A 20591-nucleotide genomic window follows, 5' to 3' on the forward strand; every position below is an offset into this window, starting at 1 on the left:
CAAGGTGTCAGCAGCCTCTCTGAAGATGTAGGGCTCAGTTTGTTCCATGCTTTTCTCTTTAGCTTCTGGTGTTAACTGAAATTCTTGCTGTTCCTGGACTTGTAGATAACACATGCCATTCTCTGCCTCTAGAGTCCCATAGCTTACTCCCTGTATTTTTGCTTTTCTCTTTCTCTTTTTATAAAGACACCCCTTATGTTGTATTAAGGGCCCACTCTACTCCAATATGACCTCATCTCACTTTAGATCTTAATTACCTCCGCTAAAACCTTGTGTTTCAAGATAAGGTTACATTCACAGGTGTTGGTGGTAAAGACCACTATATCTTCTTGGGGGGCCCAATTTGGCCTATAACAACAGAATTCCATTGTGTCAATATGCCACAATTTTTTTATCTGTTTAACTATTAATAGGCTTGAAGGTTGTTTGCAGTTTGGGCTATTATAAATAAGGCTGCTGTGAACAGTCTTGTGAAAGTCTGAAGATACGTTTTTATTTCTCTTGGATATATATATTTTTTCATAGAATATGTTTAAGAAGAAACTGCCAGCTTTTTTCCAAGTAACTGTGCCATTTTACACTCCCTCTACTGGTATCTGACCGACAAATCTATTGTTTCATATTCTTGCAGTATTTGATGATATTAGACTTGTTAATGTGAATGATTCTAGTAGATGTGTGGAGGTATTTCATAGTGGCTGTAATTACATTTCACTGATGACTAGTGATGTTGAACATAATTTCCTGTGCTTAACTGTCCATTCATATAACTTGCTTTGTGAAATCTTTGACTACTTTTATTTTTTTATTATTTTTAAAATTTATTTATTTATTTTAGAGAGAGAGAGAGCGAGTGGGGGGAAGGGCAGAGGGAGGGAGAGAGAGAGAATCTCAAGCAGACTCCCTGCTGAGCATAGAACCCAACGCGGGGCTGGATCTCAGGATCTTGAGATCATGACCTAAGCCAAAATCAAGAGTTGGACACTTAACCAACTGAGCCACTCAGGTGCCCCTTGACTATTTTTAAAAGTTGTGTTTTTATTATGGACTTGTATGAATTCTTTATATATTCGGTATACAACTCTTTTGTCAGATTAATGTACTGCAAATATTTTCTCACTCTCTGTGGCTTGTGTATTCATATCCTTAATGGGGTCTTTTAATTGGGTATTTCTTGTTGCCTCTCATTTTTCAGTTGTTTGCAGCTGGCATATAGGAATACAGTTGTTTTTTGCCTCATATTTCATTACCTTTCTATATTAATTTTCTAATATTTGTCTACTAGATTTCTTAGGAATTTATGCATAAAGAAAGAAATCACTTGTGAACAGAGGCAGTTGTACTTTTTTTATTCTGATTTTTATGCTTTTATTTCTTTATCTTGCCTTACTGTGCTGGTAGGACGTCCGGTACAAGCTGAATAGAAGTGGTGACAGCTCATAGCCTTGCCATATTTGCTTCTGTCTGTGATTTTTGTGTTTAAGTTGCTTGTTTTTTTCTATCTTAAGGTGGAAACCTAGACCATTGACTTTACATCTTTAATCTTTTTGAATATGAACAGTTCCCTAGAGCACTGCTTCACACACATCCCACAAATTCTGATATGTTGTATTTTCATTATCATTCAGTTTTAAATGTTTAATGTTTTGTTTTAAAGATTTACAAATGTTTTTGCAGATATATCATTTGTTATTGGTTTCTAAATTAATTGTGTTATGATTAGGTAACAGTTTGTAAGTTTCAACTTTTGACATTTATTTAGACTTATTTTATGGCTCAGCATATGGTCTATCTTGGCCAAAGTTCCACGTACACTTAAAAAGAACATGTTCTATCATTGTTGGGTAGTGTGGTGTTCTGTATATGCCCACTAGGTCTGGGTGGTTGGTACATTTGATCAAATCTATTGTACCCTTACTAATTTTTACCTAATTTTTCTATTAATTACTGAGAGAAGGTTGTTAAAATCTCCAACTTAGATTGTGTATTTGTCTATTTTTCCCTCTGATTCTGTCATTTTTTTGCCTCATATTTTAAAACTCTGTTATTAGGTGGCATATACATTTATGATTCCTATTCCTCTTTGTTGAATTGGGCCATTTGAACTGACCCTCCTTAATATATTTCTAATACTTCTTGTCTTAAAGTCCTCTTTGCCTAATAACATAGTTACTCTGGCTTTCTTTTTTCTTTTTTTTAAGATTTTATTTATTTGACATAGAAAGAGAGGGCACAAGCAGGGAGAGCAGCAGACAGAGGCAGAGGGAGAAGCAGGCTACCTACTGAGCAAGGAGCCCAATGTGGGGCTCGATCCCAGGACCCTGGGATCATGACCTAAGCTGAAGGCAGATGCTTAACTGAGCCACCCAGGAACCTCCTTTTTTTTCTTTAAGATTTTATTTATTAGAGCAAGAGAGCTCCAGTGGAGGTGGGGGGCAGAGGGAGAGGGAGAAGCAGACTTCCTGCTGAGCAGGGAACCTGATGTGGGGCTGGATCCCAGGACCCCAGGATCATGACCTGAGTTGAAGGCAGATGCTTAACCAACTGAACCACCCAGGTGACCCTCATTCTGGCTTTCTTAAGGTCACTGTGTGTTTGTGGTATATCATTTTATCTATCCTTTTACTCTTTGTCTCTCTTTCATGTTTCTTTGTAGTTTGTATGCATTTGAGCTGTACTATTTTTTTTTTTTTAGTGACTGCTCAGGTATTATAATATTTACCTCTAATTTATCACAGTCTATTTAGAATAAATATTACACTTCTTTATATACAATGTAAGGATTTTGCAGCAGTATAATTCTATTTCCCTTCTGGTACAGCACTTTGTACTGTTGTCAAATATATGACATCTACACATGTTATACAACCATCAATACAACATTATTTATATGGACTTATATATTTTTTTATTGTGAAATAAGTTAAAACTTGTAGAAAAATTGCAGATACAATTTAAATAACTTTTTAAAATTTGGAACAATTTGATCATTTGAGAGTAACTTGCCAACCCCTATTATTCCCAAGTACCTTAGGTCTTTACTTATTTATATATATATATGTGTGTGTGTGTATGTGTGTGTGTGATATCACCTGTATATTATATGTTTTAGTTTTATAAAATATATGTATGTATACACACATACACTTTTGTCTAGTTATTCTAGCAGTTACTGAGAGGAGGTTATTAAAATCTTCATCTCTGACGGCTATGCATTGTGGATTTGTCTCTCTGGGTTTGTGTAGCCGTCCTCTATATAGTGACAGTATAACTATTAAAATCAAGAAATTATTTTGATGCACTACTGTTATCCAGTCCTCAGACTGCATTTAAATGTTTCTATATTTCCTGTATTATCTTTTATAACAAAAGAATCCAGCTCAGAATCACTCGTTACACTTAATTGCCATGTTTCCTTTGTTTCTTTACAGTGTAGAATAGTTTCTTAGTTTTTCTTTGATTTTATAACCTTGACATTTTTGAAAATTACAGGCTATTTTGTATAAAGTTCCTCTGTTGGAATTTGTCTGAATGTTTTCTGATGATTCAGATTCAGGCTCTGCATCTTTGGCAGGTCATGATGCTGTGTTCTTCTCATTGCTCCCTATCAGATGGTTTTGACTTTCCCATTAATGAGGATGTCCCCTTGAATCACTTCGGGTGTTATATACAAGATTGCTGCATGTAAAGTTACTCCTTTCATCTTTGTGATCAATACATATTTTTGTGGAAGTTTCTTTGAAACTTTGTAAATACCCCATTCTATATCAAAACTATCAAATTATTTCTTTACATCAGAATGGGCTCCTGGTTTACTTAGTGGGTTATTTATTAGTGGGTTATCTTTCACTATCATTTATTTTTATGTTGAAAGTGTTCCATATTTGATTTAGGAAGCAGTTAGGGAATATATATGTATATGTGTGCCTATATATAGGTGTACATATGCATATATGTATGCATACTCACACACGTACATGTACGCACTTGTATAACAGCGTATACAATGTAATGTATATGTACATACATAAACATTTACATCTATATTTCTATAACTGAAGACATTGAAATATGTGAGTTCATATTTATACCTTCAATTCCAATCTAATACCTGTTAATTCTACTCTTCCCTTTCCATATTTGTGGCTCCCTTCTTAGAAGAAAACTGGCTTCCCCTACCTTAAACCTATATATTTACATGGTCAGTCCCTCCATGTATTATCAGTTTCCTGTCGTTTTCAGGCTCGCCCTGGTCATCCCACTTGGGCTCCAGCATCCCAGTCCGCCCTGGTCCTCTGCATAACCTGCCTTGCTGTGCTCTAAGGAATGTCTTTAGGCTTTAAGATTTAATTTCGGGGGAAGAGGAAGTAACCATATGACTTTTAAAGAAATCAACGTCTGCATTTTTAACATTTCCACTACTTCTTTTTTATATATCTGGTATCCTTTTGATGTCTTTTCCCTTAAGCCTAAAGCGCTTCCTTGTGCATATATTACAGAGCAAGTTTGCTGGCCGTAAACTTCTTAGTTTTTATTCATGTGATAATGACTATTTTACTTCGTTCTTGAAGGGTATTTTTGCTAGACATATCATTATTGGTTGACAGGTTTTTATTTTCATTCAGGATGTTCTAAATGTCATCTTACTGTGTTCTGACCTCAACTGTTTCTAATAAGGAGTCAGTGCCTTCATATTGTTGCTCCCTGTATGTAATCTGTTGCCTTTGACTGCTTTCAAATATTCTCTCTTTCTGGTTTTCAGCAGGTTGTCTTTAGATGCTTAAGTGCAGTTTCTTTTGTATGTGACCTACTTGGTATTAGTTAAGCTAGCTGGTTTTTCAACAAAGTTTGGAAACTTTTGGACATTATTTCTTCACATACTTTTTTTTCGGTACTACGTCTCTCTTCTCTGGATGTCAAACTGTATATGTGTTACAATACTTAACATTCCCAGTAGGTCACTTGGGCTCTGTTTTAAATATTTTAAAGTACATTTCTGTCTTTCAAATTGGATAACTTCTATTGTAATCTTCAAGTTTACCAGCCCTTTCTTTTCAAGTCTCTAATACACTGTTAAGCCCTTCCAGCAAGTTTTTTACTTAATGTATTTTAATTTTAGTTCTATAATTTAAATTTTAGTTCTTTTAGTTTTTTTTTTTATATTTTTCATTTCTTTGCTGAAATTCTCTGTTCACTCATGAGAATATTTTCCTTAAAGTCCTTGTCCAATATCAGAGTCATCTCAGAGTTACTTTCTATTGATGACCTTTTCTCTTGCCAAGTTAGTCCATTTTTTTGGTTTTCTTATATCCTAGCTATTGGATATAATGCAATATTATAACATTTTTGATATGTTTGAGAGACTGTATCCCATTATCTTCCTCTAAAGGGAGATAATTTCCATTCTAGCAGTTAACTTGGTTGGACTCATTCTCCCAACACCATCTTTTCTGCTCTATGTAGCTTTGCTCATTTATTTTAGCCATTTGGCTGCTGTCTTTCAGTAGGATGCCTGGAGTTTCACATACACCTTTTTGGTTTCATGTTTAGGCAAGGATTTGATGAAAGTTCATGCACAGATTTTGGAGTTTGCTCTGGTGTGGCTCCCTCCTAACAGGACTATGCCCCTCACTTTCCAGATATCCTAATAATCCCATACTCAACCCTCTGACTCTTGAAATAAATATGACTATGATTCTCTGTTTATGTTCGACACACTCTGTATAGTGTAAGGATTGTAAGATGACCTCAGTTGAAAAGTTGTGTAGATGTAAATCTCACACAGTACATTTCCTTGTATCAAAATTTTTCAGTTTCTTGCCTACACTTGGTTCTTCTCCATTACCCTCAAATATTTATTTTATGTACTTAGTTCAGAGTTCAAAATTGTTATACACAGAATTGTTATTTCTATACAAGCTACTCTACCTTTACTGGAAGATTTTATTCCCTTTTTTTGATATCTTGCTCTAACAAAGCTTACAAACCTGGTGGATTTTCAGTACAGAATGGGATGTATGATAGCTCTACTCATTTTTGAAAGTTGAGGTTTTTCATTCATTTTCTGACTTAGAATAATTATATATTTCAACTGAGATTTAATTAATTAATTCACAAATATTTGTACCTACTCTTTGCAGGCAACGTAAGATGTTGGTGTTAGAGTTGTAAACAAAGGCAGAGATGTTTCTGGCTCTAATGGAGTTTCTAATCTAGGAGGAAAGAAAATAATTAATGAAATGATATTACTAGATGTATGCTGAGGGAAAAATTATTTGAAGGAAAAACACACACAGCAGGATTAGGATGGGTAACAGTAGGACCTGACCTTGACTGAAGGGTTCAGAAAACAAACAAACAAAGACTTCATTGAGGAAGAAGTGAATAAACTGAGATCTGAAAGATTGAATGGCCAGTAATTAGGGGACCAAATGGAAGGATTGGCATGTCCAAAGGCCTTGTAACAAAATACAGCATGGAGCTTTTGAGGAACCAAATGTAAGCCAGTACTGCTAGAGGGGGAGAATGAGGAGAGCATGGTACAAGCTGTGGACAAGAAGGTCAGCAGCTTCATGTCTTGTGGGCCACATTGAGGGTTTTATTCTTAATCCCAAGAGCAAGGAAGAACTGTGGCATTACTTTAGAAAAGGGCTTATCCTTGTATTTGGAAAGGTCTAATTTAGTTACAATATGGAGAATGGATTAGAAGGGGAGTCCAGAATGGGAGAAACAGCTGGGAGCCTACTGCAGCAGTTCAGGTGAGATATGATGGTAGCTTGGACCAGGGTGAGAGCAGAAGAGATAAATAAAGTAGGAAATTTTTGAGAAATAATAAGGAGTTGATATCAAAAGGACTTGGTGATAAATTGGTTTTGATGTGTAGAAGAGGGAGATGTCAATAATGTTTCCTAAGTTTCTGTGCCAAATTAGATAGATGGATGGTGGGTTTCATTTACTGAAATGTGGAATACTGAAAGAAGCCACAAGTTGGGAATGAAGACTATGCATTCAGGTTTGAACATGTTGAGTTGGATATATGATTTGATAAGAGTCGAGTAGATGTTGAGTAGGTAGTTGGATATATGGAGCTGAAATCCAAAGGTGTGTTCTATGTGGAAGTTATATATTTGGCAACTGGAGTGATGAACACAGGGTTGCAATGTCCATAATTTAGCAATAGTAATACTGATCTCTACTCTAAGATATTTCTTTCCTATGGAGAATATATATTCTGCAGATTTCTGTACTCTGAGTGCAGGGATTTAGACCATCCTCACCCCTAGCATATGTTAACTCCAATTACTCCTTCCTTCTATTCTTCGATTACTGTTGACAGAGGTAGAGGGAGGAAAAATTCCAATTTTTAAAACTTTAATATTAAACTGTATTTGTAAATTTTGTCTTAAAAATGAAAATCCTAAGTCTTAAGTAAGGGAAGATTTCAGAGTCATAGCTCACTAATTTAAAAGATTTATTATTTTAGATTAAGGCTAGTAAGCTTACGTTTACCTTTGCATTTTCTGTTAAAGGGATAGCTAATAAAGGAAATGAATAATACAAACAAGATAGCAAAGAAAAGATTGACTAGCTAAGAAATTGAACTGTAAAGTACATTTAGAAGGCTTTGTTCATAGACCAGTGACGCAATAATGTAACCAGAGTCCAAGAGTCTTAGACTGATGACTTGACAGGTTCTTTACAAATCAATCTAATCTGCTCTTTAAATAAATCTCACTCAGGCAATGCCTGTTTAGCATAGTTCCCAGAGATGTATGTGTAGTGAATTTTCTGTTACATGATTTGTTATTCTGAATTTTTTAAATTATTTCTTCACATCTAATTTACAATAGCAATTAACCTTCATTTTGATGAATTTCAATTTTTTTAATTGCATTCTGAGAAAAAAGGGAAAGATTACCTAATGCTCAGACTTATGGAGAAAAGTAAGAGAATGAATATCTGTTGAATTCATCCTCTGTTCAGATTCTTTGCCATCTCATGAATAAATTGATAAAACAATCCTCATAGCCACCTGATACATTTTATTATTCCCTCCATTTTGCTAACAGGACAGAAACCTAGAGATATCAAAAAACTTTCCAAAGCCATTCACCTAGTAAATGGTTGCATTGGGATTTAAACCAGCATTTGAGTGTTTAAAAAACCCTTTCCTGTACCACTAAGCCACTCTTTTTCTATTACAGTTTTAGTTTAAATATTCATATTTTATTGTTTGAGATTCGATGTCCAGATATGGCTTATATTTAACTCTCTGGTGAAGAAAATTACCTTACTAAATTTGCCAATTAACTTTTACTGTACTGGAAAACACTTTAAAATTTGACTTATTTAAAAGATGTCGCACGGGGTGCCTGGGTAGCTCAGTTAGTTAAGCATCTGATTCTTGATTTCGGCTCAGGTCGTGTCTTAGGGTCATGGGATCAAGCCCTGTGTCAGGCTCCAAGCAGGGGAGCCTGCTTCTCTCTCTCTCCTTCTCCATCTGCCCCTCCTCCCACTTGCACGCAGGAGCGTGTGCTCTCTTTCTCAAATAAATAAATCCTTAAAAAATATCATACGGATTTTTCACTCATTCCTGTAGGCCTTTCCCACAATTACTCTGGAAAAAAGGATGGTGTCTTTTTTTTTAATTGAAGTATAACTGACATATGACATATTAGTTTCAGGTGTACAACGTAATGATTCAATATTTGTATACATTGCAAAGTGAACAACACAATAAGTCTAGTTTACATCTATCAACATAGTTACAGACTTTTTTTCTTGTGATGACAGTGTTTAAAATCTACTCTCTTAGCAACTCTCTAATATTGCAATACAGTATTATTAACTATTACTATCACTGTGCTGTACAGTACATCCCCATGACTTATTTATTTTGTAACTGGAAGCTTGTACCTTTGGTTCCTTCACTTATTTCACCTACCTCCCACCTCCTGCCTCTGGCAACTACCAGTCTCTTCTCTGTATCTATGAGCTTGTGGGCTTTGTTTTGTTTTTTAAGATTTCACATAGAAGTGAGATCATATGGTATTTGTCTTTGTCTGGTTTATTTCACTTAACATGCCTTCAAGGTCCAAGATGGCCTTAATATAGTGTTTATTGACACTTCCTATTCATTGATATGCACAGGGCTGTAGATATACACGTCATCTAATCAAATGCAGAATGTTCTAAGCTTTTCTTGGTAATGTTATTTTTCAGAAGGAGAACTTGAAGCGGAGTGGTTGCAAGATGTCGGTTTATCAACCCTGATCTCGGGTGATGAAGAGGAGGATGGCAAAGCCTTGCTCTCTACGCTGACTCGAACCCAAGCAGCTGCAGTGAAAAAGAGATATAATACTTACACTCAAACCATGAGAAAAAAGAACAAGCAATCTATTCGGGATGTCAGAGACATCTTTGGAGTCAGTGAATCTCCTGTAAGTAATGAACATGGCTCAGAATTTTGGCTTGATTAGGGGTGAGGGGGAGAACATGAAGAAAATATTAGAAAAAGCTGGCCATCCTGCTCTTTTAGAGAAAACTAAAGCAGACAGCAGAGTGCAAAATTTTACAAATTTGAAACTTAAGTGGTCATTCCTTATCCCCCCGTCTCCCTTAACACTAAATTTATTCCCTTATTTGTTGAGTTGAGAATAACTTATATGGTAATGGAGCAGATCTTTATGGCTGGGATACACGAGAGTTTACTTAAATCTAGCACTGTGTGGAAATTCTGTGGACAGGCAGAGGACTCCCAGAGGAGTGGGTCCAAAGTATTCTAAGCAAGGGGTAAAAAGTGAAAGATACCAGCATTAATTAAGTGGGCAAGAGAATGATTCAGAAAACCATAAGGAAAGCATCACTTGTTTTCTGAGAAATGGCTGGTTGAAATTCCAGCTCACCCTTAGCAATTCTGTGGCCACAATTTTACTTCTGAGGCTATTACTCATGTTCTCCTATTGCTCTGTTTTACTACTAGCCCTGCTCATTTATTCCTTCACTTATTGCATCATTGAAATCAGTTGAAATAATTGAAATCAATAATTGCATCAGTGATACAACCAATATTATTGGATTCATTCTCTGTGCAAGATCCTATATTAGGTTCTATGCAGATAGGATTCTTGGAACTTTGGGGATATATGGGAAAAAAAAAGAAACTTGATATTCTGCTATAGTTACAGACAGTTACCTGGGGCAAGTTAGCTAATCACTCTGATTTACATTTCTTACGTGTTTAATGTGATATCAATAATGACATAAATTAAAACTTCAAGGATATTGGGTGGCAGGCTTGGTTGAAGGCACCCTCCAATTTGAGTTACTTTAGGTTGTCTGTAAGTCATGTCTTCTCTTAGATATATTAATCACACTGGGTAGTTATCAGGGTAGCTCATATTTCCGAGTTAACCTTTGCGTTGGTGCTAATAATGCCCTAGAATAGCACTTGTCCTTTAGAGCTCTCTAATGATGGAAATGATTTCTGTGCTGTCCAAACGGACAGCTAGTATGTGTCCAATATGCAGCTAGTGTGAATAAGGAACTGAAAATTTAATATTATTTAATCTTAATTGATTTAAATCTAAATTGCCACATGTGGCTTGGAGCTAATGTATTGAGCAACGCGGTTCTAGAATTTTCTGTTGTACAAAATTGTATACCTGAGGCGCAGTGCATTTTTAGTTCTGTGCTGTTTTAACTTTCATCCTAGTTGAAACCTGTGTCTTTATGGAAGGCAAGATTTTCTATAGCTGTAGTTGAGTAAAAGTGACACCCACAACCTGAGGCAAGGGCTTCAAGCATGTGAGTCCTGGCCAAGATGCCTATCAAAGAAAAGGTTTACCCTGCTGGTTTAAATTCCCTGGGTCATTTCACATTTATCTCCCAGATCATTTCAAGAGATTCCTAAGAACTTGGTCTTTATGCTTCCTTTCCCATTTTTGTTTCCAGCTACTTCAGACTAAGATTTTTCCTCTTCCCTAACAAACTGCAAAATAGGAGAGGATCTATAGCTTCTCTGAATCCTGCAGGTACTCAAGAAGATGCACACAATGCATCTTTAGGTTTCCTCAAACTTTGGACTTCTAGTCACATAGAAACAGTGTTCTTCCCTCTTTTACTTAGACCCTCAAGGGAAATATAAAGTGGGCACTTATTCATTGGGGCTTTAAGTGTAAAAGTAAATGAAGGGTGTCTTACTTTTCCATAATATGCGGGTGCAGGAAACTGGGTTTAACTCCAGCAAAGGTAGAGAGAGGACCACATTTGTGGTGGGCAAGGGGAATGGCTCTGGGCACTCTTTCTACTGTCCATCTTCCTCTTCTCCCTTTCACTCTTGCCGCTGAAGCCCCATTCCAGAGTGAATAGAGATTGCAGCAGGGAGAGTGGCTGTGGGTGAAGGGAAGGCCGTATATTCCAGGGAGTAGAGGTCTTGCACTATATCGAGAAGTGCAGCATCTGGGAGTCAGTGAAAGCCTGCATTGTATATGTGAGTTCAGAGTTCAGATTGTTCTTCATCAAAATTATAAAAAGCCACATTAAGCTAGCCTTTAAAGAAAATACGGTAGGGCTTTCTAGGGAACATGGCGGAAAAGTAGGGAACCCTTGTTTCATCTGGAATTCAGCTAGACTTCTATCAAATCATTCTGAACCCCTATGAATTCAACCTGAGATCTAAGAAAAGAATTGCTGAAATTCTATAAAGAGAAAAGCGACCACTTTTTGCAAGGTAGGAGGTGCAGAGACACGAATCTGAGGAATTTATCAGAAGATAAACTGCGGCAGGGAAGGAGCCTCCTAAGCCAGCTACTGGAAAGTGATACAGCTGCGGAGTTCAAACTCAGAACTTTTAGAAGTTTGCTCCAGTGAGGGACATCCCTGCCTGAAAAGTGCTCAGGTGGCAAAGCAGGGCAGAATCTTAGATGGGACAGTGTGGTCTCAGGATCCCCAGGATCAGAGAAAGAACGGGGGTGCCTGAATGCAGCAGAGTTTCCAAGCATTGTAGCCAGGAAGCCAGCTACAATCAGCAGGCATGGGAGTGGGATCTCAGCTACGTGTTGCCATAAACAAGGAACCACGGCACAATCCTGCAACTGCTCTCTAAGCAGGGGCCCAGTAAGTGACAACCAGTCCAACATGCTGCTCCTTTCTCCAGGAGGAGTGGCAAGGGTTCTCGCAGGATCAGGCAACTCTCCCCAAGCAGGGGCCCAGCGAGCTGGGGGGCCATGATGAGACTCCCCACTCCCCTGAGAGGATTTGTCTGGTTGTGCACTGCAATTCTGCAGAGTTTAGTGCACACAAAAGGGACCGAGTGCTTTTCCCTGAGGGTGCACTGAAGAGTGGGGGCAGCAATCGTTCGGCAGATCAGGACACTGCCATTTTTACTTTTTTTTCATCCTCTAAAGAAGTGCAAAAAGCTTTCAGGGAACAAAAGCCAAATAGAGCAACCCAAAGCAGCTTACACTGAGCCCCACCGCCTGGCAAGGGGTGGTACAGCTCTGCCCAGGCAAAGACACCTGAGGATCAGTGCAGCAGGCTCCTGCCCCAGAAGTCTAGCAGGAACATCAGGCAAATACCAAGTTTATGGGTCACACAGAACTGAAAAACTCCTGCGAGAGGGGAAATTAGTATATAGAATTCAAGGTTTTTTTCATGAATCTTTCGTATTTCAGTTTAAAATTTTCTTTTACTTTTTTTCTTTTCAACTAGTTTATTTCATCAACTCTTTGTTTTTAAGGCTTTTTAAAATTTTTTCATTTTTACATTTACAGTTTACAGATATATTCTTCATTTTTGGCTCCGTTTCATTGTATTCAGTTTTATTTTTGTGTGAATATATGTATAAATTTTTCTTTCTTTACAATTTTGGGGTTTAGTGTCATCTAACAAACATACCAAAATACACCCAGGATCAAGTGGATTACCCTGTTTTGTCCACCTGTGAGATTATATTCTCTCTTCTTTCCCTTTTTTCTTTCTCTTTTCTTGTTTTGTTTCTGACCTCTTCAGATTTGTCTAGTGTGTATTTCACTGGGGTCGTGGTAGATATTTTTTATTTTGTTCTCTTGCTCATCTATTCTTCTCTGGACAAAATGACTACAAGGAGAAATTCACAATAAAAGGAAGAACCAGAGGTAATACTTTTTGCCACAGATCTAATCGCTATGGATATAAGAAAATGTCAGACCCAGAATTCAGAATAACAATTATAAAGTTACTAGGTAGGCTTGAAAAAAACATAAAAGACACTAGAGAATCTTTTAGTGCAGAAATAAAATCTAATCAGGCTGAAATTAAAAATGCTTTAACTGACATACAATCTAAAATGGATGCTTTAACAGCTAGGGTAACTGAGGCAGAAGAGAAAGTCGGTGACATAGAAGACAACAAGAGGACAAGAGAGAAAAACAGCTAACGGACCATGAGGGGAGGCTATGAGAAATTCGTGTTACCATAAGGCAAAACAATATTAGAATTATTGGGGTCACAGAGGAAGAAAAAAGAGAGAGGGTGGGACAAAACGTATATTTGAGCAGATCACAGCTGAGAACTTCCCTAATCTGTGGAAGGAAACAGGCATTCAAGTCAGGAGGCACAGAGAATCCCCCTTCAAAATCAATAAAAATAGGTCAACACCCTGACATATAATAGTGAAGATTGCAAATTTCAGAGATAAAGAGAAAATCCTGGAAGCAGTTCCAGAGAAGAGGTCCTTAACATACAAGGGTAGGAACATTTGACTGGCAGCAGACCTATCCACAGAGACCAGGCAGGCCAAGAAAGGGCTGGCATGATATATTCAGAACAGGGAACCCAGAAATGGACCCTCAACTCTATGGTCAACTAATCTTTGACAAAGTAGGAAAGAATATCCAATGGGAAAAGGACAGTCTCTTTAACAAATGGTGTTGGGAAAATTGGACAGCCACATGTAGAAGAATGAAACTGGACCATTTTCTTACACCATACAAACATAAACTTGAAATAGATGAAAGACCTAAATGTGAGACAGGAATCCATCAAAACCTAGAGGAGAACACAGGCAGCTACCTCTGTGACCTCAGCCACGCAAATTCTTGCTAGACATGTCTCCAAAGGCAAGGGAAACAAAAGCAAAAATGAACTTTTGGGACTTCATCAAGATAAAAAGCTTCTGCACAGCAAAGGAAACAGTCGACAAAACTAAAAGGCAGCCTATGGAATGGGAGAAGATATTTGCAAATGACCTATCAGATAAAGGGCTAGTATCTAAGGTCTACAAAGAACTTATCAAACTCAACACCCAAAGAATAAAAAATCCAATCAAGAAATGGGCAGAAGACATGAACAGATGTTTCTCCAAAGAAGACATCCAGATGGCCAATAGACACATGAAAAAATGCTCCACATCACTTGGCATCAGGGAAATACAAATCAAAACCACAATGAATACCACCTCACACCAGTCAGAATGGCTAAAATTAGTAAGTCAGGAAACAACAAATGTTGGTGAGGATGTGGAGGAAGGGGAACCCTCTTACACTGTTGGTGGGAATGCAAGCTGGTGTAGCCACTCTGGAAAACAGTATATAGGTTCGTCAAGAAGTTAAAAATAGAGGTACACTATGAGCCAGCAATTGTACTACTAGGTATTTACCCCAAAGATGTAAATGTAGTGATCCAAAGAGGCACCTGCACCCCAATGTTTATAGCAGCAATGTCCACAATAGCTGAACTATGTAAAGGGCCAAGATGTCCATTGACAGATGAATGGATAAAGAAGATGTTGTATATATGTATATATGTTGTACACACACACACACACACACACACAATGGAATATTACTCAACCATCAGACAGGATGAATACTTAACCATTTACATCAATGTGGATGGAACTGGAGGGTATTATGCTGAGCAAAATAAGTCAGTCAGAGAAAGACAATTATTATAAGGTTTCACTCATATGTGGAATATAAGAAACAGCATAGAGGATCATAGGGGAAGGGTGGGAAAACTGAATGAGAAGTCATCAGGGAGGGAGACAAACCATAAGATATTCTTAATCACAGGAAACAAACTGAGGGTTGGTGGACAGGAGCTGGCTGGGGCGATGGGGCAACTGGGTGATGGGCTGTAAGGAGGGTCATGATGTGATGAGCACTGGGTGTTATATGCAACTGATATTTAACTCTACATCTGAAACTAATGATATACTATATGTTGGCTAATTGAATTTAAATTAAAAAAATATATGGTATATATACCATATATCAGGCCTGATAAACATTTTCACACATTTTCTTCCTAAAAAATTCAGCATCTGTTTCTGCAAGTGGACTTGGAAATTTCTTAGAAACATACCTAAACTTTTTAAGTTTTCTCTCTGAATTTGACAGCATAAATACCAATTCCCCTCTCCCTCTTCTTGCCGAAAGTACCTGTCTGTCCTCGTCTGTCTCTTCGTTTGCTTCTGTCCTCCTTCACTTCCTCCTTCCTTCTATGTATGTGTGTGTGTATTTCTGTGTATTTCTGTGTGTCTCTCTCTCCCCCGCCCTCCATCCTCTCCTACTCTTTATTTTTTTGACATAATTTACGTACAATAATAGAAAAGTCACCTAAAGTTTCCATTTCACTTTCTTAATGAGGATTTAACGTTGAGTTTCATTAGGTAAGTTTGCATTGATTTTAGACATGTGAATCTGATCCAGTGTACTTACCTAATGAAGATATAAATTCAGTAATTTAAAAGATGGGTAGGTAGATTATGCTAGTCTTTTCTTAATTTTTTGCACATTGAATCCCATGCTTGGAATAATTTTTCTCCAGAATTTTGGAGGTACTTGTCCATTGTCTTCTCTTTGCACTGTTGGCTGTGGGGAAGCACAGTATCTCTACTGATCTCATTCCTTTATATACCAGTGTGAAAGCCTTTTGAGCCTTATGTTTATTGTTGGAACCTTGCATTTTTACCAGTTTCACCTTTTTATACCACCTCCATCCTAGTCCCTGTATTTGAACCCTTTCAATATGAGCGCTCAGTCATTCTTTAGGTTCTGTATATTGTCTTCTAACATTTAAAACCAGTACTTATTCCCTTCTTTTTCTCCCTTATCACCTCCTGAAACTCCTATTAGATGAGTGTTGAATTGTTTGGATTGAACCTCAGTGTCTTTTAAATGTTCTCTTATTTTCCAAGCTTTATTTGTGTGTATGTTTGTTCTGCATTCTTGCCTGTCCTTTCAACTTCTTTTTTTATAACAATAATTTGGTCATGGTGCTATCAATACTTCAGCCTTTCATTAATTTTAAGAAATTTTAAAAAGATTTTATTTATTTGAGAGAAATAGCAGGAGAGAGGGAGAGAGCGGATGAGCAGGGAAGAGAGGAAGAAGCAGCCTCCCCGCCGAGTAAGGAGCCCGATGTGAGACTCGATCCTGGGACCTTGGGATCATGACTTGAGCCGAAGGCAGATGCTTAACTGATTGAGCCACCCAGGCACCCTAATTTTAAGAAATTTAACAGTCATGTTGTTAATTTCCTGAAGCCTCTCCTTTCCCCTGACTTCCTCTATATCTTAGTGTTCTCTTTTTTCACACTCTGAAGGTACTAAATTAAACCTTAAATTCCAAGGTGGTCTTCTTTCCCTTGAATTACTGTTTTCTTCAGGGTCCTCTGTTTATTTTTGGCATCATTACTATTGTTCAGTTGATTTTGATCTTTGGGTGTTGATTCCTATTTATTAATGGAGGACTGGGTTGATTTATTGTTTGATTCATTGATTGATGAGTATAAGTAAAGACTATATTTCCTATGCAGTTACGTAGACTTATTTTCTCTCCAAAACTCTCGCAGTCTGGGCCTGTGTGAGTGATAAAGTGTATCAGTCAGCTGTCACACTTCACTTTAAGACAAACCAATATGGTATAAATTTCAAAATAATGGTAATCCTAAAGAACTATAATTTATTTGCTTTGCAGGCAAACCTAACTTCCCTTTTTATACTTCTGTCCATATTCTTTTAGAAGGCTCTAATGAAGGGCAATTTTATTTTCTGTCCAGGACCACTACACCAGGACAGCACCCCTCCTGCCCCAGGTGCTCATTTTGTCACCAAGAGGACACTTGCTGGGTTTTATTCTAGAATCGCAGTTAGCTGCTGTCTGCTGTTCAGTGTTAGAGGGAGGAGGGATGGTTTCCTGGCCTCTTTGTTCAGAAAAACATTCTTAGGTTGCTTCGGCCATTATCTTCTGAATTGGGGATGCCTTACCATTCTTTTATTTACGTGCTGGATATGTGCTTACTTCTAGATTGCATTTATCTTCTACACATTTTTCTTTGTAGCTTTTTTCAGGCTGAGGTTTTCCTCAGCCATACTTGCTTGCTTTTTATCTTCCAGGAACATCCAACAATTTCTGTTCTGTTAATGGAAATGTTCAGTGGTTTCTAGATCTACTCTTTGAAAAAGGTATCTCTTTTGACACTTTGAGTGATTTGTGGAGGGAGGAGAAAGTGATATGTGCATTTTGCTATCTTGATCCAATTTTCCTATGCTGATTCTTCAGTAGTATTTATTTGTTTCTTCCAAAAAAGGTGTTTTTCCTTATTATTGTAAAAATAGCACATAATCTTTACTGGAAACTTAGAAAATATGGACAAGCAAGTTAAAAAATGACTGCTTCTACAGGCCCAAATAAAATTTTATGATTTAATTAAATATCCAATAAATATAATTTTCAGTGGAATTCTAGCCATAAAGGAATAGACTCTTTAACCCTTGTGTTAGTAGAGCTGTTATACAGTAAACCACAAATACTAGGGGCGCGTGTTAAGTTGTTAAGTATCTGCCTTTGGCTCAGGTCATGATCCCAGGGTCCTGGGATGGAGCCCTGCATCAGGCTTCCTGCTCAGTGGAAAGCCTGCTTCTCCCTCTCCCACTCCCCCTGCTCTTGCTCCCTCTCTCTGTGTCTCTGTCAAATAAATAAAATCTTTAAAAAAAAATACTAAATCAACCTCTGGATACATAATACAAAGTCTACAGTACTTTTCATCATGAGCAGAATTTCAGTGCCCAAATACGTTTGTTTCTAATATTTAGAAGATGTGAATCAAATGTTCCTTTCAGTAATACATTTAATTGAGCAAAATAGTCAATCTAATTTATTTCCAATTTCATAATTGATAAATAATTAGTCAAAGGTGGGACCAACATAACTGACTGCATAAATATAGTCATGCAGCCTGAATGAATGAATGAATGAATGAATTAGAGACAGAATGCACGTGCTCTCACTAGTGGGGGAGGAAGGTGTAGAGAGAGAGAGGGAGAGAGAATTTTTTTATTAGTTTCATAGGTAAAATTTAGTGATTCCTCAGTTGCATATAATACCCAGTGCTCATTACATCAAGTGCCCTCCTCAATGCCCCTCACCCAATTACCCCTTCTGCTCCCCCACCCCCCACCTGTCCTCCAGCAACCTGAGAGAAAGAGAGAGAGAGAGAGATTATCTTAAGCAGGCTCCAGGCCCAGTGCAGAGTCCGACGTGGGGCTCAATCTCATGACCCTGAGATCATGACCTCTAAGCCAAAATCAAGAGTCGGATGGTCAACTGACTGAGCCACCCAGGAGCCCCTCATGTACCCTCTTTAAAAAAAAAAAAAAAACATGATTATATTACCTATATACACATTTCAGTGCATGTAATAGAAAACCCAAGAAATCACGAGTTATATAAATACGGATTTTTTTCCTCTCTTTAGGAAGAAGGTGAAGGTAGGTGTTCCTTTGCTTTAGCATGGATCCATCTTCTTTCTCTCTTTCTATTTTGTCATTCATATGCAGCCTTCATCCTTTTGCTTATAAGTTGGTTGGGCCACTCTTAGCACTATAATCATATCCCTGGCCATGCCTGGAACTTGTACCAACTTACTCTTCCTGACCTTAGTTTCCTAGAAACCTTACTCTGTAGAATTCCAGTCACCTTTTATTGTCCAGAAATGTATGTGATCATCCTTAGCTGCAAGAAAGTCTAAGAAATCGATGATTTTTTAATTGGACACAAAAGTCCCTGAGGGGAAAAAAAAAATCAGGATTCTTTTAAGGAAGACTGGTGATTGGGTTTGGTGTAAACAGTTAACAGTATTCTCCACAGAGACCAGTGTCTGTCATCATGCCCTGACTGTAGTGCCCTCTCAGTATTGGCGGATGAATGGCTACGTGCGGTGGTTGGTGCACAGCACTCAGATCTACGGATCTCTCCGCAAATCTGTGTCAGTGTACACGCATACGTGGAACACATACTTGAATGCACAATTACCCTGCGGAGACTATGCCTGAATAAACATGCACATTCATTTTTCTCAGTAGCCAGATGATTTTTGTTGTATCCCAGCTCCTCTTTTGGATGTGACCCTGGATGAAGAAGGGGTATCAGCCATTCCTTGCAGAAATGGTCAACTGGCAAGATGAAGCAAGGGGACTTAAGAGTAAGGAGGCTAGGAAAAGTAACTCTTTCAAGGCAGTCAGGAAAACTTGAGCAAAATGCCTACTTGCCTTGTAAGAAAGAAGGAAACACAGACTCTTAAACTCAGGAATGAATAATTAAATAGTTAAATCCACAAATAACTACGTGGCCTGTCTGCACTTACAGCAACAAAACCACAGCTGCATTTCCAGCCCCAGCCAGAAGTCAAGATGTCGGGGACGTCATCAGCTGAACTGTTGTTCTTTTTGCTGAACACGTAATGGAAAGTCTTATGCTACTCTCCATGTATCTTTCAATATTGATTTAATTCTCAATATAAGAAACACTCCAACATTTCAGTTATTTTCTCAATGTAAGTACTTTGTGGAGTGCTGCATGGTAGCATCTTAAATGTGCAACAACAAGTGGGGAAAAGTGCAGTGTCTAGCACAGGAGGTGAATACATTTCATTAGAGCCCACCTTGTCTATTTTAGTACAAAGATTCAAAGAGTGCTAATCTGAGTTCATAACTGCCAATGACAAGATCTCAGTAGAAGGTTTTTGTGTGTGTGAGATGAATCCCCTGCCATGACCTATACCACTTGGCATAAGGCCTAGGCCCTCTTACTGAAGTGATGCAACCTGAGTAGAGACATAGAAAGACATGCGTTTACTGACATCTGCTTCCACTTGGATTCATGGCAGCAGAAAATTTACGGTGAGAGACTTTCCTCTGTTATGAGTCATATGTTACCTTCTCTTGAGCTCTACATTTTTTCCTACCTAGCAGAGGAAGAGGGATTCTTTAGATGTTCTAAGAATAACCCTTGTAACATCCTTGATCTGATGAATAATGATGATGATGATCTTTAGTTTCTATACAGCTTATTTTCATCTTACAAATATTCTATGTGGGACATTCTATTTGGATCTTAAAAAATAGTCCCAATACAGGCTAGCCATTGGTTCCTTCCAAATTCTGCTTAAGGGTTTCGATGTGTCCAGTTTGTGTTCTGGCTGCTCTTCTGTTGCCTGAGGGTATGTCAAGTTCTGAAGGTGGAATATGGTCAGCTGGGGCTGTGAGCAATTCTATTTTGCAGATTTTGTCACTAGTTTTATTTTTTCCCCTAATTTCATTATTTTCT

General features: G+C 37.8%; 1 protein-coding gene across 7 annotated transcripts in view; it reads left to right on the forward strand.

Moving 5' to 3' along the window:
• Nucleotides 1–20591, forward strand: part of ARHGAP28 (Rho GTPase activating protein 28) — a 197596-nt gene that overhangs the window by 106349 nt on the left and 70656 nt on the right. For all 7 annotated transcript variants that reach the window (XM_026496006.4, XM_044382854.3, XM_044382855.2 and 4 more), the window contains exon 3: nucleotides 9223–9440. In XM_026496006.4, coding sequence (XP_026351791.1) covers nucleotides 9223–9440 — 218 coding nt within the window. The remainder of the gene's footprint in view (nucleotides 1–9222; nucleotides 9441–20591) is intronic.

This window comes from Ursus arctos, unplaced genomic scaffold (genome assembly GCF_023065955.2).
Source record: "Ursus arctos isolate Adak ecotype North America unplaced genomic scaffold, UrsArc2.0 scaffold_17, whole genome shotgun sequence".
NCBI classification, from domain to species: Eukaryota; Metazoa; Chordata; class Mammalia; order Carnivora; family Ursidae; genus Ursus; species Ursus arctos.